Below are 26,172 nucleotides of genomic sequence, written 5' to 3' on the forward strand. Positions count from 1 at the left end.
GGGACGCGCACCTATTTGAAGTTGAATGCCTCTCTTGATGTCTGGTTGACCACTGAACGGGTGCTCGGCCACGTTTTCAGCACTGTCGTCTTCTTCCCATTCCCACTCTTCAAGTTTTTGCACCATCGGAGACGGTGGAGAAGAGTCCATGGGATCTTCATCTGAACACAGATGCCATTCATCATCACTGGCACTGCCATGATCACTTTGGCACTCCGCATCGTCTAGCTGAACATCCTCATCATCGCTGACGTCACTCTCGGCCTCACTGTTGAACACAAGTTCAAGAATTTCCTCTTGTGTCAAATAATGTTTTTTCCGTGAGACCATGTTTGCACGACACTGGGACGCGAGCGTTTTGCCTCCTAAAAAATAAAAATCAAGCTCAAACAGTGGACAACTAGGTCCATCTAGTGGAAAACATATGAAGCAAAACGAAAACACCTTGTTTTGTGCTGCCATCTACTGAATCCACAAGAAACCATTTCCTGAGCAGCCCATAACGCCAATCGCCGCCCATAGCGACTTCAGCCTTTCATGGCGCGTCCGGTGATCCGCCGGCTGCGGAAGCCAATGGGTTAAGCGAGGATTGTCTTCATTCGGGTTTCAAAACAACCTAGTCGTAAAGAACTTCTCACCAGTCCGCGCCAACTACCTTCTTGTTGTTCCGTCAGGGCTGCATCCAGAAGTACTGCATGCCCTACATGATGATCCGACCACTGGACACCTCGGATTTTCCCGGACACTATCGAGGATACAGGAAAGGTATTATTAGCGGTGCCTGACCGCTGACGTCACCCGTTACGTCAGGACATGCCGAGACTGTCAGCAACGCAAGACAGCACCGATAAGGCCAGCAGAATTGCTACAGCCAAAAGAGCCTCCTTGCCAACCATTTCAGCAGACCGAAGTGGACTTGTTGGGACCCTTTTCGACGTCAACAACCGGAAATAAGTGGATCGTCGTGGCGACGGACTACCTCACCCGCTTTGCTGAAACGAAAGCTCTGCCGAAAGGTAGCGCAGCCGAAGTGGCAAAATTCTTTGTCAAGAACATCCTGCTGCGACATGGTGCCCCAGAAGTCCTCATCACCGACAGAGGAACAGCCTTTACAGCGGAGCTCACCCAAGCCATTCTGCAGTACAGTCAGACAAGCCACAGGATGACAACTGCCTACCACCCACAGACGAATGGTCTTACGGAGCGCCTGAATAAGACCCTCGCCGACATGCTAGCAATGTACATTGACGTCGAACACAAGACCTGGGATGCCGTTCTGCCCTACGTAACCTTCGCTTACAACACGGCGGTGCAAGAAACAACACAGATCATGCCGTTTCAGTTGGTTTACGGCAGGAACCTGACGACGACGTTCGAAGAAAATCTTGACGTCACTACCTATCTTTAGTGAGCCAAAGAAGCCCAACAGCTCGCCCGCCTACGGATCAAGAACTAGCAGCGTACCGACAGCCGACAATACAACCTCCAACGACACTACGTCGAGTACCAGCCCGGCAACCGTGTTTGGGTTTGGAGCCCGATACGCCGATGAGGACTCAGTGAGAAACTATTGTGACGCTATTTTGGACCCTACAAGGTCATCCGACATATTGGCGCACTAGACTATGAGGTCGTGCCAGGCGGCATTTCGCATTCACAGTGGCGCCGCGCACGATCTGAATTGGTTTACGTGGTGCGTCTCAAACCCTTTTACACATGCTGACGAACTTCCTTATTTTGTTGTTTCTTTGCTACGAGTGTTTTTCTTTATTACTTTCGTTTGTTTGCAGCATTTGGTCGATGCTTTTTAAGAGGGGGGTATTGACACGTGTACTTGTTTATCTTTATTGGGCAACCATGTTTCACCGCCTAACAAATGTTATCGCACAGCGCAGGACGCGCCTGCATGTATCGGAAGTTTCTGGAATGTTATCGATGGTTCCATCCAAAGTCTATCATTGAACCTTGTGTAATCTGATTGCATGTATGCGTGACACGAATAGTGTAGAACTCTGTGGAAGACATGCGGGTCCCAGTGATTACTCTGGGACATTCGACAACTGATGTATGAATGCCGACATGCTTGACCCAATGATCAGATTTTCGCCGATCGCCAAATGGGTTCGCCGTTTTCGTTGAGCATTGAGTGTAGCCTGTTTTTCTGGGCACAGGTTCGCCCAATAAAGTTAGTTTCGCCATTCAGTTTTGCTGTTGTGTCCTCAACCGTCACTACCACGTGACAATAAATAAAGCCCTGTAGGCATCCACTTTTATGCATTGCTTCTCGTTTATTATGCGACATGACTTCACATTATAATAATAATGTTTTTTTTCTTTTTCTACGGATCTGAAAGTCCCTCCTCTGGTTATATTCATGGTAACATTATTTACATGCAAACACGGTAACCAGTAGGGACGTCTAAGGACCCCTTCTTTTTTTCTCCCTTTTAAGTTATTAAGTGTTCATCATTATCAGTGTTCTTTGTTTATGTACTTATATATAGTGCCCTCCTGCTATGGTCTCAGTAGAGACTGGCAGTATTGTAAATAAAAAAAAGTGTTGCATTTTTGCAGTACAGTTGAACAATTTTATAACCAAGTTATAGAGCCCTCCAGAATCTTCCATCATAGAGGTAATTTCACTGTAAAGGTCATGCACCACAACATTGCCAATGGAGTAGGCTAAGCACATTCTACAAATGAAAGCCTTTATTTAGCATGAATTCAAGAGATACTTTACCCGCCGTGGTTGCTCAGTGGCTATGGTGTTGGGCTGCTGAGCACGAGGTCGCGGGATCGAATCCCGGCCACGGCGGCCGCATTTCGATGGGGGCGAAATGCGAAAACACCCGTGTGCTTAGATTTAGGTGCACGTTAAAGAACCCCAGGTGGTCAAAATTTCCGGAGTCCTCCACTACGGCGTGCCTCATAATCAGAAAGTGGTTTTGGCACGTAAAACCCCAAATATTATTATTATTATCAAGAGATACTTAGTGAAACGAGTCGCTAATATTTTTGTGCGATCTTAGTCTGGCAGAATGTGTGACTGCAGGTAATCATATTGCACCGAATTTCGCAGCCTAAGCTGGGCGAAACACAGGAGCTACGCAAAGTAAATCTTCAGATCGTTGAATGCCACTATCACCTCCCTTGCTGTCGAAATTCTTGGTTTATTTACAGGACATTCATCACTGTTGCTTTTATTGACAGTCCCATCCTTTCTGCCTTAGGTTGCTTTGAAGACATCATTGGTCGTCAGTTACGATTAATTAAACCAAGTTGTCGTTAACTGTTGATGAGGTTTGACAAGCAGCATACAACACAAGCAAATTTTGGAGAAGTGCAGCTGGACTACTGACATCAGCACACTCTTAAAAAAAAGGAACATTGCTAGCACTGCCATTACCACCAGTGCACCTTGGTTATGTCTGCAGAGATAAGTGGCAGCACCACTATGTGTAGTTCACTGTAAGGCAACGAATGAGCTATCACGGATGCCTAAATTCCTTCGTGGTATAGGTAAATTCATTGCAGTGATCTTCATTGTAGAAGCATTCACAATGCATATTAAAAGTTGGAATTTAGCCAGGACACGAACCCTCAGTTATGCAGGTCATTTCACTGTAAAGGTGTTCATCATAGAGGCATTTGAATGTATTTTGCAACAAGAAATTGTACCTGTTTCATGCTTTTCTTTAACCTGTAATATGGTCATGTTGAGCAGTGAACAGGGCAATAGAAAAATTCAGCGTGTAAGAAACTTTTTAAGCTATAGATTGTTATGTGGACCATATGGCACACTGCAGCATCTCCCAATTCAACGCAGTAAGAACAAGAAAACTGAGGAATGTTATCTTCAAGGTGACAAATTACGCGCAAACACCCAGGACAACCCAGCTAGTGTAGACCGATCTTTAGACCAAGTTTTTAACAAGAGGAATGTTTTTGTATGTTTTCAAGTACGTTGATAATTTTTCAGTGTTTTTAACGTTTGACTCATCCTACCGGGATATGGTCAATAAGGTGTTAATGATTTGAAGCAACACGGACAAGGTCTTGTTTTTACTCATGAGCTACCCCAAAATAATGTTTTGGAGTTTTTGGACCTAAGGCTTGAGGTACACGAATGACGTGTGTTGGGCTTATCAACCATGGCACAAAAGGAGCTCTTGGTGTTTAAGTCGGCTCATTCCAAAGTTGTAAAAAGAGGAATTGCCTTCTCATGTAAGAAATCGGCTCTCAAAAACTTGTATGTGCATAAAATGCAGCATAGAATTGGTGATCAGGTGCACCGACATTTGGCAGCAGGTCTCCCTATGTCGCTCCTGACTGCAGTTGCTTCAGAAAAGAAAAATCGGAAAGAGCGCGGTTGCTGAACGTGAAACGTTGAGGCTTGTGGTGGTGCCTTATCTTCATAACGTCGCTCATCAACTCAAGAGAGTTGCTAGCAGGCATTGTGTCCCCTTGGCGTTCTCTGTGCTGAGAAGCTTGCTAAGCTGTGCTCCCATACTTGCGGTGACAACAAGCGAGGATACCAAACCAAGTACGGTATGTCCCACATGCCATGTTCCACCGGTGTGGTTTATGCTTTCTCTCTCCCATGTCGAAAGACTTACATTGGGCAGACAGGGCGATGAATCAATGAGTGACTTAGGGAACATGAGCAAAAAGTAAATAATAATGCAGACAAAGGTGCACATCTTGTTGCCCATCTTAATTCTTGCCGTAATTGTAAACCGCGATTTAATGAGACGTCGATTCTCAGCAGAACCCCAAATTAACATGCGCGGCTGGCCTTGGAGGCTTTCCACATAAAAAAAAGAAAGCAGACAATTGTATCAGTGATACCTCCTTGTCCCTGCACTCAGCCGAATATAATTTCTCGTGCGCATGTCTTCGGTAACTGGCTCTAGTGTGACATGAGTATTTCTATGTCTTTTGCTGCGTATGCATGCATTCTTGAGTGGCTAAGGGTGTATATATATGCTTTGTCACAAGAAGAATGAATCAGTTGTTAGTCAGCACCAGTGCTTGTCTCGTCTCTTCTTTGTGGGTTGTCCTGGATGTTTGTGCTGAATTTGCCACCTTCAAAATACTATGTACCAACAAGCCCCAACCGAAGTTTTATTGAGGAATGTTATTTCATGTTAGTTTGCCCTGTAAGGAAAGGTAAAACACCACTGCCTTAAGAAAATTCCAGCAGAACCCAACTGTCAACATTATTGCAATTAGCATTCAAGCAATGTACCATCTTGCTGAAGGCACCTTTATTTAGAAGCTGTAGTGGTCAATTTGACATATTCATTGCTTGGGTTAAATGCAACACCCTATCTTCAGGATTGGAACCCCTTATCATGACACTCAAATGTCAGGGTCGGTCACGAGCATGATCACATGACGACAACTGCATGACAACAACGCAGTAATGAAGAGGGAGTGACGTAAATGGAACAACTAAGGCAGTATGACGGCGATGGCGTGACGACAGTGGGATGAATATCCTGAAAAGATGACAATGTTATAACAATGACAGCACGACAATAACGGTGTAAGGACAACGAAATGGCGATGAGCATATAATGATGGTGGCATGACAATGACTGTATGACGATGATGGCATGACGATGGAAAGTACATGACGAATACATGACGACAATGCAATTATGATGATGTCACAACAATGGCATGAGGACAATAAGATGAAGACAAATGTATGAGAAAGATTTCATAGCGACTGTATGACGACGATGGTACGACACTGACATGATGACTTAGAACTACAGAAACTTGAGCTAGTTGGTAGGAATTCATCGTGAAAGAAGGCAAGGCGTACAGATACAGACACGAGAAGAAAACCAGATAACACAAATGCCTACTATCAAATGAAGGGTTCATTGTGGCGGAAAAGAGAATACACACAAAACTTGTCTGCGAATGCCCAGGTATGGTAGCGCCAGCTGTCAATAAGGCACACGTGCAGGCCTACACGAGACATAACTGTTTAGGCATTTCATTTCTTTGTGCAAGCTAATCGAAGGCTGGCCCACCCAAGCACTTCCATTATTATTGATATGCCAGGCTTCGACCATTAGAAGTGTTTCTTCATTTTTGTGCCTGTATAAAACAGCACATTCATCAAATTTTTGCATGCATTTACAATCTTGAAAGTGCAAAGAAAGATTAGATGGCGATCCTCTGGTTAACCTTTCATGCTCCATTAATCTCCGATTAATACAATGGCCTGTCTGCCCTACATTGAAGTGGCCACAGCTGAAAGGAACACTATACCACACCAGTAAGGCAGTCTGTGAATTTGTTCTGTGTGTTTTACGAAGCAAATGTCTGTCCGCCTTTTGTCTTTTAGCTGCTCATTCTTTCTTTGCACGGCTGCATAAATCTTACCTAGCTTATTGGCAGCCACAAAAACAATGTTTAACACCGTATCTACTTCTCACTTCCTTTAGCCTGTGCGGTAAGGAATGGATGCATGGGATACCTACGACTCTTTTCTTGTTATTACTGGGGAGGTATTCCGTAAGAGCTCATCTAGTGGACATGTCCATTTCGTGTGCTGCTGAAGTGCTAATTGGCTGTGGTACCTCGCTGTCGCAGATGCGTAGCCCAGCCCAGCCAATCAGAACTTCAACAGCAGACAAAATGGACATGTCCACTAGGTGGACTCTTATAGAATACCTCCCCTGTTCTTTGCCATGTTTGAACTTGATGAAATTACAAACTTTTTTAAGCATTCAGCAACTGTGGCTACTGCAATGCAAGGATGACCTACTTCTGATAGACACATCACAAGAAGCCAACAAACAAAGACACCAAGGACAGCATAGGAGAAATTACATGTACTCATTAACTGAATCGAATGATAAATTAATGGAAAATTAAAGTGGATGAAAAAAACAACTGGCCGCAGGCAGCACACAAACCCACATCTTCACATAATGCGTGCAATGCTCTCACCAATTAAGTTACCGTGGCCCCATTTTCCCTGCGACATGCATTTTGCCTGCCCAAACACCAAACACACAGCGACCTTCTGCATGACATGTAGGGGCTAACGCAAACCGGTGTCACTGCAGCACATTTGCGCAATGTGCAACATTCTTTCTGCAGCTTGCACTATGCCGAGTTGTTTTGCAATGGTAACTAAAATAGAACAAAGGCTTAGAAAGCAGGCATTTAGAATAATATTAATAGCAGTAAAAGAAAGGCACTTCTACATGTGTCTCCGCTATTCATGTGCGCCGCACAGTTTTTGGCGACATCAGATGTACATTGAAATTGTTCACCTTTTATTTTTCTTCTTTTTCGTGGATGCTACTAGAATTCACCGGCAACACACACAGTTAAGATGGTCCTTTTGCCCAACACAATAATGTTAAAGCAACAGGCTTTGCTGCTGCTCTGCAGCTGTTCAGTTTGCATGCCTGAAAGGGCCCAACTGGAATCTGCCAAAATCCATTGCACTGGCTGTCACGGAGCAGTGGCAACACCATACCAGTGCACGAGGCTTACAACGACACAGCCAGCTTTGTCCACTATGGCCAATGTGAAATGGCATACTGGCCACAAGTGCTTGTATTTCTTTCAATATTGATTGAGAAAATAAATATGAATGGGTCAACTTTGTAGGTGTGAGCTGCATTTCTTGACTGTATACATGTGCTGCAATGCTTTACTGACAAGCAAAGCACACTGCACATGAGCAGTTGCTTGAAAAGGACGTCAGTTAGAGCAATTATTAGGCTCAACTAAAGCAACAAAAAATGTCATCAACATTAGTTGTCTTGGTTCAATGAATTCACGTATTTGTTACAATTTATCTAAAATCTATTCTTACTGCATGATATGAGCACCCTTATATTCAGAACATTGCTCCATGCATCAGTTCAAGCATAGCACCTGTACTCAGTAATTTCATTTTTACTAAACCTTCGGTGAAGTTAGGAGGAACAAAGGTTATAGAGTACTCATAAAGTACTTAACTTCAATGACTATTAGTTTCAATGACTTCAATGCCTTTACTGACTGTACCACACAGGAGCCTAAACATTTTCAGCACTGCTAAACGGTATCCTATGCCACTGAACATGTTAAAGATATATTGGCTTATGTGTTACAGACCACCACGTTTGTTGCAATTAGGAGCCTCGCACACCTTGTATTCCTTGCTTGAGCTATATGATACATCTGTTTTGAAAATGCTCTTTGCAAGTATAGGTAAGTTAAAAAGAAATTAAATTATGGGGTTTTATGTGCCAAACTAAGGTAAGCAAGTTCATCCTATATCGTGGTAGGTGAGGAGGGGTCCTCATTGCTGAATAAAGCACACAGTCATCTTCACTTATCTTCCATGACGATTATCTTGAACTTTCATTTGTATGTGTACACAGCACATCGTCGAAACTGGTACTTCTACACGTCTCCGCTACTCATGTGCGCCGCATAGTTTTTGGCAACATCGAATATCCGTTAACAGAGGGCAGTATTTTTTTTTTCTTTTTTTTTTGCATGAATGCTACTAGTGTGTGCAGGGAAAACACACGCAGTTAAGACGGTCCTTTTGCACAACACAATAATGTTAAAGTGACAGGCTTTGCTGCTGCTCTGCTGCTTTTCAGTTTGCATGCCTGAATGGGTCCAACCAGCATGAGCTATATGATACATTTGTTTTGAAAATGCTCTTTGCAAATATTGGTAAGTTAAAAAAATTTTATTATAGCATTTTACGTGAAAGTAAGATAAGTAAGAAAGTAAGTTCACCCTATGTTGCCATGACAGGAGTTGTAGGGCAGGAGGGGTCCTCATTGCTGTAAGAAGCACATTTTCATCTTTACTTATCTTCCATGACGATTATCTTGAACTTTCATTTGTATGTGTACACAGCACATTGTTGAAATTGGCCTTTTGTATATGCTATCAGCACCCTGATAGGCAACAGTCCTTTTGTGTAACCTTTCCAACAGCCTAGCTAGAATTAAAACACAGTTTCCCAATGCATCAATCTACCTCTTTGATGACTTTAATTATCCTGGCATCAACTGGACCTTGCTCTCAATCCCAAACAGTTCACTGTCTAACGAAGTGCAACAATTCCTTGACCTAGTACAGGAGTTCAATCTGCAGCAAGTTATAACACACCCTACTAGAGGCGAAAATAGCCTGGACCTTTTACTAACGTCCAATTCTGGTGATGTTACCACAATAAACAGATTAGCAGCTATTAGTGACCATAATCTCCTGCATATCTGTATTTTGCTCCCAATCAGAAAGCAATCGCCTATGAGTAAACCAATTCTTGAATACAAGAGAGAAAATTTTGACACTATTAACCATAAACTTGCAATTCTTCTAGAAAGTTCTGAACACTCTTATCTGACTTTAACTGTAAATACTAACTGGAAGTTATTCAAGAACATGGTTCTCAACTTAAAAAATAAATACATTTCAACTGTAATTGTTAAATCCAATTCCAATCCAACAAGCCCTGGTTTTCCAAACGTCTCAAATCTCTCTTGAACAGGAAAAAACGTTTATATAGAATGGCACCATGCAATAACAATCTACAAATGTGGAAAAAGTCCCGGTGGAGTGTTACCATCTATCTTAATGAATTAAAGGACACAAAGGACAAGTTTTACCCATCCGAGCTTCTTCCAATAATTCAATGAAACCCTAACAAATTCTGACGTTTACTCTCCACTAGATCACGCATCAACACCATAGATCTTGTTAGTGCAGACGGTGAGCCAATTAAAAGTGGACAGTGCATTACTGCCCTCCATAATTATTTTTCATCAGTGTTTTGTAGCTTGAGAGCTTTCCCATTGAAACCGCCCCCAAACGAAATGCCTGAAGTAACCATTACCATACAGGGTATACATAACCTAATTAAGAGACTCACGCTATCTTCGCCTGCTGGCTGCAACCAAATTAACAGCAAGCTTCTTAAAAATACTATTTTCCCATCAGCCAAATCTTGAACTTAATATTTATGCAGTCATTAAACTCAGGTAACGTCCCCAATGACTGGACAAAAGCGGAAATAATCCCTATTTTCAAAACAGGAGACCGCACTAATGTTAGTAATTACTGCCCAATTTCCCTGACAAGCATTTCATCCAAATTATTGGAACACATAATAGATTCCAGTTTAATGACTCGCCAAGAATCAATTTCTTTTACTCCAACCAGCATGGCTTTACAAAGTTTTTATCATGCGAAAGTCAGCTTGCCAAGTCCACTCATGACCTCATTATACGGACCATCACATACAAGTAGACAACATATTTTTAGGCTTTTCGAAGGCGTGTAATTTTCAATCGTGTAATTCATCCTCTATTGCTTAGTAAACTCTCTAACTTTGACTTACCACAAAACCTAATTTCATGGATCAAGCACTTTCTCAATGGGTACAAGCACTTCAGCTAACAGCAATCGCTCGCCACTAACCGACGTCGCTTCAGGAGTACCCCAGGGTGCTGGATTATCACCACTGTTATTTTTTATATATATTAATGACTTACTAGCTAACATTACTACAAAACTATGGCTATTTGCTGATGAGTGTGTCATTTACAATCCAATAAACTCCTATGAAGACTCCTTGCAATTACAACTTGGCTTACATATCATTGACGACTGGTGCAACAAATGGCATATGCCGCTAAATCTCAAAGTGCAAATCAATGACATTTACTCGCAAGTGCAACATCATTACCAACACCTACATGATTAATAATGTCTCTACTGAAGCCACATAAGCATACAAATACCTCAGAATACATATGACATCATCGCTATCATGGAAAAGCCACATAGAAATTTTTTGTTCGAATGCTTCACCAACACCGGGCTATTTACGTTGTTAAGTTCAGCAATGCATCACCAGAGGTTAAAAAACTGGCATGCCTAACCTAACATTCGTCCATCCAAAACTAGAATATGTATAGTCCATTTGGCATCCCTCACAAGCATATCTAATCACACATTTGGAATCAATTCAGAACCGATCCATTTCCTTCGTCACCTCAAACTACTCAAGAAATCCCTTCGTCTGTCATCGCTCATGCTACGCCGTGTCATATCTCGCCTTTGCCTGCTCCACTTTCTTATATCACCCAAAATCACGCCATGTGCTACTAAAACCACAATCTAGTGTGCCCTCTCGACTCAGCCATACCAAGGCAATAGCACATGTAAACGATCGCACAGCATGTATAAACTCATCTTTTTTTCCTAAAGCAGTAGTGTTGCAGAATTTACTCCCAGGAAATCCAAAGCATAAAAAACAAGCAAGATAAAATTGAAGAATTGCTTCAACATACCAACACTAGTCCCGACGTTCTTTTTACTGAGACATGGTTATCTAATAAGGACTACCCCATACGTCTCAAAAACTACACGCATCATGTACTAAACCGTATCTATGCAAGAGGTGGCGGTCTAGCAGCCTATATACGAAATGACATAAACTTGGGTAAAACTGCAGATTTCTCCCTAATTAATCACAATGTTGAATGCCTCACTCTTCGTCTTCAAGCAGGTACATTTTCAGTAGTCTACAGACAACCCTGTGGCAAGAAAAAAGAATTCCTTTCCTTTGTGGATAAGCTGCTAGCTTATCTCAGCGGCACTGGCAAAATGTTTGCCATACTAGGTGATTCGAACATAAATATGATGGTTGAAAATACAATATCACGAGAATATAATCAGCTGCTGTACTCTTACGCATGCTCGAATATTATAACCTTGCAACACAAGTAACAGCACACAGAGAAACCTTATTAGATGTCTGTATCACTAATGTACATGTTTCCTCTGTGACTGCAGGTGTTATGTCCTCTGATATAAGCAATCATCTTCCAATCTTTTCTGCCTTGTACCCAGAAATACAAGCAAAATGCGCCTGAATATTCCTACCGCCTCATCGATACAACAACGCTAGCCTATTTTCGCTCTCTTATTCGTGAAAAAAAACTGGGAATTCGAACTACCTGAAAGTGACCCAAATAAGGCATACCAATTCATTTTTCAATAAATAAATCGCTTTCTACGACATAGCCTTCCCACAACATAGTGCTACAAAACAACCGAAAAAAATTAGAAAGCCATGGATAGATGTGCTTTTTACAAAAATCAAAAATCAAAATAAAATAAGCCATACATTTCTTAAAACACGAGACATGAATCAAATAGCCAAATTCAAGGAGTACCGTAACAAAGTAAATTCAGAATTAAAAAAGGCAAAAGAAAAATATGAGAACGTGTTCTCATGCATATATACAAATCCAAGAAAAGTTTGGCTGGGAATTAAGATATCTGGAGGAAAGGCTAGCCCTCAAGACCTACGAATAGCTTCGGTTAACGGTACTCTTTGTGGGGTCTCTCACACCCGTCTGTGCTCTTGGGACAAAGGAACGACAACACAGTAGTGCAAACAATCACAAGGGCATTTATTGCACCTTTCATAGATCAATGCCTGCTAGCCGAGTTGCTATCCACAAAACATGCCCATGGGCGCGCGACAAATCTAGAAGTCCGACTCACCGCGACCGGTTTGCGAGCGAATATGTTCAACCCATGCTGGATCCCAACGCCTGGTCATTCGCGTGTACGGTCACGCGGACGGGGGTGCGTTCCAAGGCGGCCACGCGAGACGGTCTCGCAGAAGCATGGGTCGGCGCAAGCGCAGGTCGGCACGTCCGTCCCGCTTGCTTCCCGAACCCCAAAGAGAGAGCGCCTTCCGCTCCCGCACCCAAGTAACCCCACAGCGGCGCGACACTCGCGCCATCTCTCGCACCGCGCTTGTACCACTCCGACCGCCGCGGCCCACGCGGCGACGCCGCACGGAGACGGGGGCTATGCGGGAAAACAAGATATCAGGGGACGCGCGAGAGTCGCGCATCCCCACATCTTGCAGGTGAAGAAGCCGTCTCTATCCTTAACGCTCACTTTGCTCAATGCTGCAGCAACATTTCTACAGCAGATCCAGAAGAGATAGGGCATAATGTTGTGAAACCGACTGTGCAAAATTCTGTAATGTTATTTCCAGCGACACCAAGCGAAGCAGAAAGTGTGATAAATAACTAAATCAAACAGTGCTGCAGGTTTCGACGGTATCATGGCATCTCCTATAAAATATTTCTGACATCATCTCTAATGTGTTAGCTCATATTATTAATAAAATGTTTGAGTCCGGAATTTTTCCTGGCAAACTTAAAATAGCCAGAGTTTGCCCAGTTCATAAAGGTGGCGCTGACCATAGTGTAAACAACTTCCGACCTATATCAATACTCTTTTTTCAAAACTTTATGAAACTGCTCTAAACGCTCGACTAGACGGTTTCTTAAGAAAATATGCTATTATAAGTATGGCACAGCATGGATTTCAAAAAAAAAAATAAATCATGTGAGGATGTGCTCCTAAATATAAAACATTGAATACTGCAAAATATGGAAAACCGTTTATACACAGTAGGCTTATTTCTGGACCTGTGTAAGGCATTTGATAGTGTAAATCATATTATACTTCTGTGCAAACTTTATGACTACGGTATACGTGGTACAGCATTAGATTTAATGAGAAGTTACTGAACGGATCGTTACCAGTTTGTTTCATATAATCAAGCAACTTACTCACTTCTCAAAATACAGATTGGCATGCCACAGGGATCCATACTTGGTCCTGTATTATTTAATCTTTATATTAATGACTTTCCTTACATTTCTTCCTCACCTATATCATGTACACGGATGATACCAATCTTTTCTTTGCAAATTCTTCCCTGCAATGCTTAGAAAAAGAAATAAATGATTACTGAATTTATTATCTGAATAGCTGTACATAAACAAACTACAATTGAATGTTAACAAAACCAAATATATAATATTTAAACCGATAAATAAGCCATTGCCTGTTAATATATCTGTTCTATTTCAAGCAAAGAGGCTAGAACAAGTAAAAACACAAAAGTTTTGGGAGGTATGGTTTCAATAGAACTTCTCCTGGGACAATCATGTCAATAAGCTTAGCAATGATCTTAGCAAAGTAGTAGACTGTACGTATAAAGTTGGTGATCTAATACCATTATGGCTAACGAAAGCAATATACTACGCCCTTTTTTACTCGAAGCTAACTTATTGCATCTTCATTTGGGGGACAACAGCAAAAAACTATGAGAAGTAATTAAGCTTGCAAAAACGAGTAGTCCGAATGTTTGAAAACTACCATGGTAGGCCGCGTGACTTACCCACACAAAATCTCTTTGGCAAACATTTACTGATCCGAGCAAATTAAGTTTTTTATTACGGCTTACTCTTAAATATAAAAAAACACAGACTCCATGTTGTCAGCACACCCACTTCTCCTTGATACCCATTACATAACTATCAAATACCAAGGCTACTAAACATCGTTGAGCAAAAAATTAATTTTTATACACCTCATTTTTGGCAACGTATAAAAAACCTTCTCATACCATTATCAAATTACTTATACATAAATGAAATAACACTTCTTTTTTTATGTATGCTTTAATCTGCGCTGTAATGTGAATGTACAAACAAAAATTGAAGCATAAGATGTCTTTTCACGTAGTCATTGTATAATGTACAAACTATCTTTTTATTTGTATTTTCTACATCGTACTTGCTCCTTCCCGTGTTATATGTGCTTCTTTCGTACACTGAATTATCATTTAAGCCGAACGCGCTTAGGAGCAAGAGCCCCTGTCAGGCTATATGGCCTTTAGCTCTTGTTTCCTCTTTCTTTAATAAAGAAAGAAATAAACTTCAAACTTCAAACACATAGTGGCATACACCGATCTCAAAGAATTCCACAAAAAACTAGGAATCAACTACACAGCCTCAGATGACCAATGTTCCCTAAACTAACACACTTTAATATCTACTTGCTCCGACTTCTTTGTTTTTTTGTTTACCTTTTATATTTTTAATACATTCTTAATTGTGTTTTTCGCTTCACTGACTTCACGAGATTTTGCTTTGCATTTTTGTTCAAATAATTGAAGTTTACCGTGTCTTGATGTCCCCCCTTATGTAATGCCTTCAGACCCTTAAGGAGAAATAGAGATAAATGGAACCAAATGGAGGTAGTAGGTAAGAAAGAATTTCCTAGTCCCTCTTAACGCAGGGCGTTCACATTGCCGCATATTTAATCAATGAAATTAACAAACTAACACAACAATTGCAGGAAAAAAAGGCAGACATATGTCTCCCTTGTTTGTTTCTTGCACTGCTTAGCTGACTGCACATGTGTCAGTAAGTTCCGGAGCTCTGACCATTGCGATTCTTATTTACAGCAAAGCTGTTAGCCTTTAGTTGGCAGAGATTTTTCGTCGGCTCTAGCTCACCCCAAAACAGTACTGCCACCTAGCGGCTGAGGCCCCCCGTAGACCTCAAACGGCAGCTGGAAAAGGGCTTTGTCTCCAAGTTTCCGCATAACACAATTATGTTTTCTCGTATATGCGAATTAAAACCTGAAGCTATCATGTCTGCAGCTTGTGTGTCAGTCGTACTAATTTTCTGATGCAATTTACTTTGAAAAATTCAATCAGTTCAACAAGGCACTTGCGTTTGGCAGAGGGGCTATAAGAATGAGGATGCATGCTGAACAACTTCCGCACACGTGCATGCATGTGTGACGTACATGTGCACACAGTGTGTCTGTCCTTAACGTGTGGCCACTCTGCCCATTGCATCTGTTGCACAGTGTGTGCTGTGACCATAATCGACATTATGGCAAACCTAGCACCGGCCTAAACCTAAACCGGCTGCCACCTAGCAGCCATAGCTACTCAGACAAACTTCAAACAGCAGCTGGAAAACGGGGCATGGACTGATGCCAATAGATAGAGCACACCTGCAGTCGGTGGCATGTGGATTGACGTCAATCAGCGCAACCCGATGGCAGACAGTGAGGGCCTTTTTAAGGATAGGTAGCCTAGCAACGAATTTCAGTGCCGTTGCAGCTGCACTACGGGTAGGCCATGTATATGTAGGTCTGCCGAAGAACAGCGTGAGCACGAAGGGTAGAGGGAAAAGAAACAGCAGTACAACCAGCAGTGGCATGCTGCCAAACTTGAGGAACTTCATGCACAAGAGGCCGGGCACCTAACATCAGTTAGGGTGGTGGTACTTGTCGAACGTCTGCAACAGCTTCGCTGTACATTTATTTTGACAGGGTGGATTGGAAGCGGATTTTTTCTTTGTGATGCATTGCCGATTTTAATGTCTTAGAATCTAGCCCAATCTTCAATCTTGGTCTATTCTACACAACTTGGAGCAACAAGAGCCGTCGGTGGCAGCAGGTGCATGCATAAGGCCAGCATTGATGGTGACTGAACGTGCCACTGCATTTGCCATCGATGCACATGAAACAGTCATGAACCAGACGTAACCAGAGTAGAAAAGCACAAGGAAGGAAAATATAGCCTAAAAGAAAAAAGCTAAGCCACTGAGAGGACAGCAAAATAATGACTACAAATCTGATTGTTCGCCTTCGGTGCCCAAGCTTCAGAGCCCTTTCACCTGCCGTGGCGAAGACAATTCGCATGGAACACAAAGCTCCTGCATATGAACGGCTCTTTTGTTAACATTATAATAACTACACAAAGGAAAGCATCGTGGGAAATGTACAGTGCTCAGCCTACAGACCGTTCCTTACAGACTGCACCTATCCAGGCTTTCTGATGTCCCGTCTGGTAAGACCGCAATGAAAACCGACTGAACTGAATAACCTCACCAGCTTCAGTTATGCTTCAATAACTATTCATGTACCCAAAAATGCAACACGTTTGTTCAGACTTGGTTCCATATGGCATATTGGCAGTGCAAAACAGAACGAATGACGGAACACATTCAACCAACGTAGCTGGCGCCAGTGCCTGCTGCACTAAACTCCAAATTAATCAACAGAAAAGAAAAAAAAAGACTAATTACTAATATATGTAAGTGTTATATTAGTGTTTAACTGTCTCATGCTAATGTCCTCTTATACTACTGAAATGTTACATCCTACTCACAACAGCGCCATGAACAATGCCAACGCTATTGCATCTCGTCTTATGCAATGAACAATCGGCTCAGAGAACATAACTGCAATGGAATAAAAACACACGAAGGTCGGCCTTCAGTGCATTGCAGAATGTGTCGGTGCTTTCTGAAAGCATCATTATATCAAGATCGCTTCACATAGATAATTGAGGCGCGAGTGCAAGCTCATATGTTGGTGACAAATGTGTCAGTACCATATTGAAAGCATCCGTAGATGCCTTATTTTATGCGGACGTGTGGCCATGCGGTACCACCGAGTCAACAGAAGCACATGTAGTGTAAGGAAGAATGAACCTTCATCCAGAAAGCTCCTGCGTCCGGTCGTCATCAGCTGCGCCGGGTAGGAGGTGGAGGTGCGCATCTGTGCGGCAGGTGGCACCAGGCCGACAAGGTCCGACCGCGAACGAACATGGTGAGCTCTGCGAGCCCGCGAAGCAGTCATGCTTTGGTCCAGTGCTGCCATACCTGCGTCTCACCACTGCGAAGTAGTTTGCTCACGTGCAAGGCGCACAGGAGGCGCCTCGCCGGCGCAACCGCACTTCCCATTGCTGCACCTGACAGGTCATTTATTTCTCACGATAAGGCACCGGACTGCCTGTGTGGGCGTCGGTCATAGCACGTGACAGCAATTGTATCGGTTCGTCCAAAAGCAGTCGCGATGGGAGCCCCGTGCTGGATCAAGGTATGTGCGATATGACTCCATTCACAGACGCGCAAATATCCACTGCACTCACAACAGTTGCACTGAGCGTCACCGTGTCACACTCTAGCTGTACCTTGTAATATGCCTGCAATAAAACACATGCAATTTTGCTCTGCCGACTTTGACTTCGTACGCCCACCCAGGCTGCTGAAAAGAAGGCAGCGTCTCGTGCGACGCACGGCTAGAGTGTACTGGTGCAGTGTACTAGAATATTGGGTAGTGTACTCTCTGCCCTATGCGGCGCACGCTTCCGGCTGAAGCCGCGCATGTCGCCGGAGCCGGAGGCCGCTAGGGGCGCTGGAGCTACTTCCACCTGTGGGAATGGGAATGCATGGGAATACTGCTAAGCCACTCTAATACTGCAACAGAGTGCAGGGTAGCAGAAAGGGGGAGCGCGGCTGTAGGCCCCGCAAACGCTTTGCTACATTGTCGCATTTTCTTTTTCGCTATTCCGGTCTCTCTCTCCTTTTTACTTCCGGTCACTATCTCCATCTTTTTCTCCCCACACCCCTTTCCCCGTGCAGTGCTGTTGAGGTGTCCTCCTGTGAGAGACAGTTACGGCACTGCACTTATCTCTTCCGTTTCTCTTTAAAAAATCACTTCACAGCAGAAAGGGTGGGGGAATTGGAGCATTCATTCATAAAAATACAAATTGGCAAAGGGTCAAACAGGACTGCAAGGAGCATTTATGGCTAGAAGGAAAAGTAGCAGGGGCGAAAACACTTCTGGGCTTTGTATACCTTTGGACAGGATCAAATGCTAAAGAGGAAAACAAAAAAATGTTGGACTGTATAGCAGCGGACATCAATGAGCTAGGAAAAGGATGTGAAGTAATTGTATTAGGAGACATGAATGCGCATGTTGAAGATATGGATGGGTACACAGACTCCACAGGTAACATGCTGCTGGATATGTGTGAGAGGCTTAACTTAGTTGTCTGTAACTCTACTGAAAAGTGTGACGGGATCATAACATGGGAGGTAGGGGGTCGACACTCGACAATAGATTATGCGTTGACGTCGCATAGGATGTACGTACGATAGATTAGGAGCCATGATTATAGATGAACAGGGCTCCAGAAGTATAGGTACGACCACAAACGTATCAAGTTGAGTTTTAAGAGGGAAACTAAAGCACGAACGACGCGCGAGGAAACGCCAGATGTGATTTTTTACTCAGAAGACGAAGTGGAAATAGCGGCCAAACAAATTGAAGAGGAAATATCAGAGAGTACTGAAACTGATTGGACTTACCCAAAGTTAATGAGACTATTTGAGCGTGAGCTAGGTAAGGCGCGAGTCAGGAAAACAAGGCAAGGGATACGAAAACTCAAGAGCTGGTGGGATGAAGAGGTTAAGAAGGCCATAAAGAAACGTCAGGAAGCCTCCAGGGAACACAGGTATTCCAAAAGTAAGGGAGAACCTGAAGCAGAAGTAGAGAGGAAATGGGTAAACTACATAAAATGCAAAAGGGAAGCATCTTATTTGATCAACGAGAAAATCAAGACAAAAGGGTCCCAATGGCTGTCAAAAATAAGCAATAAAAAAGATAAACAGGCAGCTAGAAAATTCTGGCAACATCTGAACTCCTTGGGTAATAGGACAAGCCTAGAGCAGAGGTATATAGTAACAGCTCAAGGTACTCGGTTAGAAGGAGAGGCGGCAATGGAGCATATAGGAACCACGATGAGGGAAAAATTTACAAAACAGACAAATGGTACATGCAGTACGTCGGAGAGGGATAGCCCGGTCAACCCACTGCTTTCGCTTGGACAAAAAGAGTGGGAAAGGGCGGAGAAGAGGGTACCAAGTAGCACATCGGCAGGCCCCGATGGTATTCCAATTATGTTAATAAAAAAATTGGGCCCGAAATCTAAGAAAGCATTGAGGGAGGTGGTGAGCAAAATGCTAGTGGATGGTAAAGTACCGGACGAATGGAGGCTAAGTAGGATGAGAATGATATATAAGGGAAAGGGGGACAAAGCTGACATAAATAACTACCGGCCTATAACAGTGACGTCAGTGGTTTATAGGGTGGTTATGCAGATTATAAAGGACAGACTGCAGGCATGGGTAGAGAACGAGGGGGTACTTGGAGAGCTACAAAATGGGTTCCGGAAGCATAGGAGGCTAAAAGACAATCTGTTCTCGCTAACACAGTGCATTGAAATAGCTGAAAAGGAACACAGACCCCTATGGCTGGCTTTTTTGGACATCAAGGGAGCCTATGACAGTGTACTTCAAGAGGGCTTGTGGGGCATTCTGGAAACTTTAGGAGTGCAAGATGGAGTAACCAATTTCTTAAAAGATATCTATAAAGGTAACCGGGTGATTATACAATGGGAAAAGCAGGTTTCGGAGCCTGTGATGATTCGGCGGGGGCTTAGGCAGGGGTGCCAACTGTCACCTCTGATGTTTATGCTGTACCTACAAGGTCTAGAGGCCAAAATACAGCAAAGCGGACTCGGCTTCAACCTATCATTTCTCAAGCAAGGAAAATTGATTGAACAGTCATTACCAGGACTGATGTACGCGGATGATATTGTATTAATGGCTGACAATGCAGAAGATCTGCAGGAATTAATGGACATATGTGGTACAGAAGGAGACAGGTTAGGCTTGAAGTTTAGCAAAGGAAAATCAGCAGTCATGATTTTTAATGATAACAGTTGCGGCGAGCATAAGATACAGGAGGCCACGCTGGAGATAGTCGATAAATACAAGTACCTTGGGGTGTGGATAAATAATGGCATTGAGTATCTGACAGAGTACGAAAAATATCTAACGACTAAAGGTAACAGAAGTGCAGCGATTATGAAGAGTAGGGCACTGTGGAACTACAATAGGTACGAGGTAGTACGAGGGATATGGAAGGGGTAATGGTACCAGGCCTGACTTTTGCCAATGCAGTTCTATGTATTAGAACAGAGACCCGGCAACAGTTGGAAATTAGGCAACGTGGTGTGGGTAGGCTCGCTCTGGGAGCACATGGCAAGACACCAAATCTTGGAGTGCAGGGGGATCTGGGATGGTCTTCTTTCGAGGGCAGAGAGGCTAGTAGCAAGATAGCATTTGAGGAGCGATTGAGAAAAATGGGGAAAATTCGGTGGGCTAGGAAGGTTTTCAGTTACTTATACACGAGGAATGTTGACACGAGGTGGAGGAAGCGAACTAGAAAATTGACAAGCAAATACTTGGGCAGTAGCGGGGGAACAAGTGAGGAATCACCTGTCAAGAAAAAGGTTAAGGAGGCAGAGAGGGGTATGTGGAGTACAGAGATGCAAGCCAAATCGGCATTGGAGACATACAGGACGTTTAAGCAAGAAATAGCCAAAGAAAATATTTACGATAACTCTAAGGGAAGCTCATTGTTGTTCGAAGCCAGGACAGGTGTACTGAGGACTAAAACGTACCGAGCCAGATACCAGGAGATAGATTTGGTGTGCGAGGCGTGTAGAGAGGAGGAGGAAACGGCTGAACACCTGATACTTGCTTGTAAACAACTTCACCCTGCAGTTGAATCTAACGGGGAACTATTCAAAGCCTTGGGTTTTAAAGACAGTGAAAGTAGAATAGACTTTGAACAGGTAGAAATAACTAAACGGAGGCTGTCTGATTGGTGGACAATATCAACGCAAAAGTAAAGGAGTAAATACATAGGTATGCATGCATATAGAACCAATAAAGGCTAGGTGGCGCGCGCCACCGCCGCCCGATTCATAGGGTTGAGCCACAATCATCCATCCATCCATCCATCCATCCATCCATCCATCCATCCGTGTTTCAGCGTAAGCGCGCAAGTGGAGCTACTGTAATTTGGGCGAAAACATTAATTGGTGCTTTTTCTGCTAGGGGCGCTGAACATGCTGAATTTTTTACGTTACACAAACTATTGACATAAACAATCGAGGTGTCTAAGGATGTTTTTTTACCTCAGGCAAATAGGCAGTTGATTTTCTTTAAATTTTTTTGTTGAAGCTGCTTTTTAGTCATAGCGTCAAGGTTTTTGTACTTCATTAACCACCGACAGCCTATTGGTATCGATGTGTTTCCTGGCCGTTGGCGTTCGAATACTACGGCGGTAAAACATTTTCGAAAGCATGCTGGTTTCGTCTGCGAGTCATTACATAGACTTGCTGTAAAGAGGTCTACTCTTAGCAAAAAATAGTGCTTCATTTTGTTTAGGCGTTTATTATCATAATGAATGCGGCGGAGGTTGAAGGAGTACGCTTGAAGGTACGTTTTAGAGCGCAGCTCTTTGGCGTCCGTTCCTGGGTTTCGCGTCGTCGTCGGCGTTGTCGTCGGCCTCGTAACCAGCTCCGCCCCCCTTTCATCCCCCCAGCGCTAGCAGCGACCGACTGATACCGCTGGATGCCGCTGACGCCGCTAGAGAGTCAAGATAACGTGACTGCATAGAACACCGTCGCCGCCATGCAGAAAGAGGAGGAAAGGGTCCCCCCCCCCCTGTTCTTGTGTGGCGGATAGGGTGCTCTTCAGTTGCCGACGCGCCGGTACAGTGGCTAGAATGTAGCGCCGGTTATTTCACGTAGGCCCCGGCACGTCGACGAATACGTGACCACCTTCCCACGGCTAGACCTGGTTCTTATAGCGCTGCGGAAGCGAGGGTATCATATTGTTTGTGTCGGCATCGGCGGCGTTGTCCCTGAAACCAACTCCGCAGCTGGGGTTGACTCACTATCGGCGTCAGCGGCATCAGTCAGTCGCTGCTATCTCTTTCCTCCTCCCTTTATCGTGTTGTCCGCTTGCTGCGCGCGCTTCTGCCCCCATCGTTTGCCGCTGGGTGTACACGCCGCCCCCCTCCCCCCTCTTCCTGCGAGTCTCCGGTTGTCAAAGCGCCGGCTCGAACTTAATTCCTATCGAACTTAATTCCTTTCGCACAGGTCTCTCTGCAATGCCAGTCGAAATGTTTGGCACGTCACATGAAGTTGGCGAACTGTGCGCCGCAAAGTTGCCCAACGGCTTGCTGGTAGTAGCTGCCTACTTCGCCCCTACCGCACTCACGAAAGACGTCGTGCACTTCCTGCAACTCGCATTAACCGTCCATCGATCCACACCGATGTTTGTAGTGGGGGACTTTAATGTTGACATAAAGACAAACAGCAATTTCCTAACACTTATGCGGGAGAACATCCCGTTCCTCTCGCTCGTAACGCGTCCCACGGCTGTGACAACCTCGCGAGGCACTTGTATAGATCTCGTCTTTGAGAATCAAGCATTGGTGTAACAAGTCGAACATATATCAGTCTATTTCTCCGACCACAAAGCTTCCTTCATGACTGTCAAGAACTGTTAGTGGAGTCTTTGTTAAAGGAATACGTGTGAAAAATAAAAAAAAAAATTCTGTGATAGCGCATACATGTGTTGCTCGATTTCTTTTCCTCAATCTATCCAAAAGGTGAAACAGCTTATTTGCTGCGCTCAAATTTCGCATTAGGAAGTAACGTAATCGCCGGTAATTTTTTATGCCATTGATCTCCATAACACCGTATGTACGCAAACCGATGTCACAGAACACCCGATGCATCATTGTGTGTTCTCCGTCATCGCTTGTTTGCTGTACGCCTACTAATTCTTCATTTCTTCTTCAAGTGTTGTATCCTCCTTTTGTCCTTGTTCTCTTGTGCTTCACTTATGTATATGTCGTTCCGTCAGCTGTGATGCGCATTTGCAAAACCAATACGTTTGATAAGACGCAGTGGTTATCATAATTTCGTTACACATTTATTAAGCTGGCACATATGATTCAGATACAGATACCTGTATGCGGACTTGCACGACGTTGATGCGGAGATTAGAATAATTATGACACCCGTAAGGAAGAGGCAGCTGACGGCCGTAAGCTGTTGCGTTCTTTCCGCCAAACTACCCGGCCTGGTAGTGCTGTAAAGATGCTGTATAAAAGTGACACGCGGTGACAGGGAAATTATTATACTTAGCAGCCGACCGTACGTTTTGTAGCTTAGGTCTTCTTTCTTGTGCGTTTGTGCTACCCTTATTAATGAGCCATCTCTTGACTATGTTCTTGACTATGTAACCGCGTTTGTGTGGATGCGTAGACGTGTGCTTTTTGTTGTACTTGTAAAATGCAAATAAAATATTTTCAGGCTTACTCAATCTTTGGTGTCCTGTGCGTTTATTCCAGTCGAGGCCATCGTGCCATCTGGAAACCGCATTCTGTCAGTATATAGCCCTACACGAAATGCAACAGCTGGAGCGCGGCGGCACTACTCGGGGTAACGGCGGCGTAATAAACGAAAAACCGCTCGGGATGCCCTTACAAGTCAGTTCAGAGTGTGCCTTAACTCGATATTACTCAGCGCTACATGTATTCTGCTGCGCCTCGATCGTGCTCCCGCCAGTTTGGTTGCTGTGTGGCAAACGTAGCGCCTACATATTTGCCAAGGTACGTTTGCCACAAAGCAACTAAACTGGCGGGAGCACGATCGAGGCGCAGCAGCCAGAAACCCAGTAAAGCCACAGAGCACCTGGTAAAGCGGCCGCCGTACTGTGCAAAACCCCGTTTCCGGATGGATGGATGGATGGAAGGTAGGAGCGTCCCCTTTGAAACGGGACGATGGCAGTTGCCACCATGCTCAGATTTTTATTTTGCCTTTTATTTTTATCTGTGTTGTGTGTTATTGAATTTCTCGATTTTGTTTAAATACGTCTTCCTACTCTTTTAAACTTATGTCATCTCTCTGCTTTTGAGCGACCAATCCTCCAATCGCCTTTTGCTAATTTCCACCGCATATTTATTTACATGACTATCATTATCTCTGAACCCTAGGGCCTCAGGAAGGGTGACTCTGGCCGCATCGACATCGGGATTGATAGCATCACATTTTATCCAGTGATGAATCCACGTTTACGACTGCGGGCGACCAGGAGACTGAATTTGGCGCCCTGCCAAGACACGGCAAGTTATTTTCTGGAACCAATTGTTACTCAGACATACAATTAAGTAAGACAGTAGTTCATAATACTTAAGTTCGTTTACCTCGCATGCTGATCCAGCCTAATTTTATTTGCTTTTGGAAGACGAATAATTCAGTGTCAAGATATTTCTCCACTTAAGTAAAAAGTGCAACTATATTAGGCTAACACATTTGCGTAATAAAGTGGGCCTCTGCACCACGATTGAACAACTTATTGCGGTAAGTGTGGTAAAGTGTCTCCCCCTGCGCGATCTCCGTGTTATACAATTATGTTTCGTAGTAGTCTAGCTAGATGGCGTACCCCCCTCCCCCCTCGGTGAATACAGGGCCTAAGTGTGAAGGACAGATCACGTGGGAAGTGGGAAACCGGCAATCGACCATTGATTACTGTCTGATGACAGAAGGAATTCATAAGTTGAGAGAAATGGTCATCGATGAGGAAGGGTTTAGCAGCATAGGGAGTGACCATAAACGCATCATTTTGAAAATGGGATATGTAGTTGGGAAAGAGAGCAAGGAAAGCGCAATGGCCCGTCCAAATTTGAACGCTGAACAAATTGGCGGCGAGGAGTTACGGAGTCGCCATCTATCGGAAGCGCCTCGCTGGCGTAGTATGAGGGATCACGCGGCGCGCTCCTCATAGGTTTTGCTGTCAGCGCTCACTGAAAACACCACGTGCGAGCTCTCCCGGACATTTCTGTAAGTAATTTCGAAACGAGAGAAGTTGTTTACTGTCTAAATAATAATCTTGGGCTAACTGAAAGCACACAATCGTTTACAGACGCTATCTCTTTACCGAATACGTACAGTGAACGCCACTGCGCGCGGTCGCCGCGATGGAGTCTCCCGAACCGGCTTCTTGCGTGAAAGGTAACGCTGAGAGCAAACTATGTAAAATATGTTCTTATAGTGTTTGTATAACTAAATGGAGCGTAATAGAAAGAAGCCTCAATGCAGCGATCGCGCAGATTCGCAGCGACCAACTGCGCGTCTGCATGCTTCTCCGCGTACTGTTTCGCTTTCTCCGCGCGCGCGTTCTCGCACCGTGCCATGGGTTTAGGCTGCAGAATATGAGCATTTGACAGTATACAAGCAACCATTGTTGCGTGGGAGCTATCAGAGCTGTTCAAAAATAACTTCATTGTAGAGACTTCGACGCCTACAGGGACTATGATGTGCGGTCGCGACGATTCAATCTTTTCTTTTTCTTCTGAATTCTTTGACTTCTCAATATTATTTTTCGAGTTGCGTCGCACTGTATGTTTATCGGTGTTCCCAGCGTGCAATTTTCCGCTGCTCCTTTTTTTGTAATCCAGTGCACTAATTCATAACACAAACATGACCATATGCCATGCTTTTTTTAAATGTGCTTCTTACCGCTGCCCTTCCACTCCACTGAACTTGCCAGTATCTATAGCATCGACAAG

General features: G+C 43.8%; 1 protein-coding gene across 4 annotated transcripts in view; it reads right to left on the reverse strand.

The window, feature by feature from the left end:
• The window catches only part of Rubicon (run domain Beclin-1-interacting and cysteine-rich domain-containing protein rubicon), a 415,700-nt gene extending 397,687 nt beyond the window's left edge, over nucleotides 1–18,013 (reverse strand). For 3 of the 4 annotated variants that reach the window (XM_075679515.1, XM_075679514.1, XM_075679513.1), the window contains exon 1: nucleotides 17,382–18,013. In XM_075679515.1, the coding sequence (XP_075535630.1) occupies nucleotides 17,382–17,550 (169 nt within the window). In that variant the 5' untranslated portion in view covers nucleotides 17,551–18,013. Of the gene's footprint in view, nucleotides 1–8,775; nucleotides 8,823–17,381 lie in introns of all 4 variants that reach the window. The other variant, XM_075679516.1, reaches the window with a different exon arrangement.
• Nucleotides 18,014–26,172: the final 8,159 nt, after the last annotated feature.

Source organism: Dermacentor variabilis, chromosome 2 (genome assembly GCF_050947875.1).
Source record: "Dermacentor variabilis isolate Ectoservices chromosome 2, ASM5094787v1, whole genome shotgun sequence".
NCBI classification, from domain to species: domain Eukaryota; kingdom Metazoa; phylum Arthropoda; class Arachnida; order Ixodida; family Ixodidae; genus Dermacentor; species Dermacentor variabilis.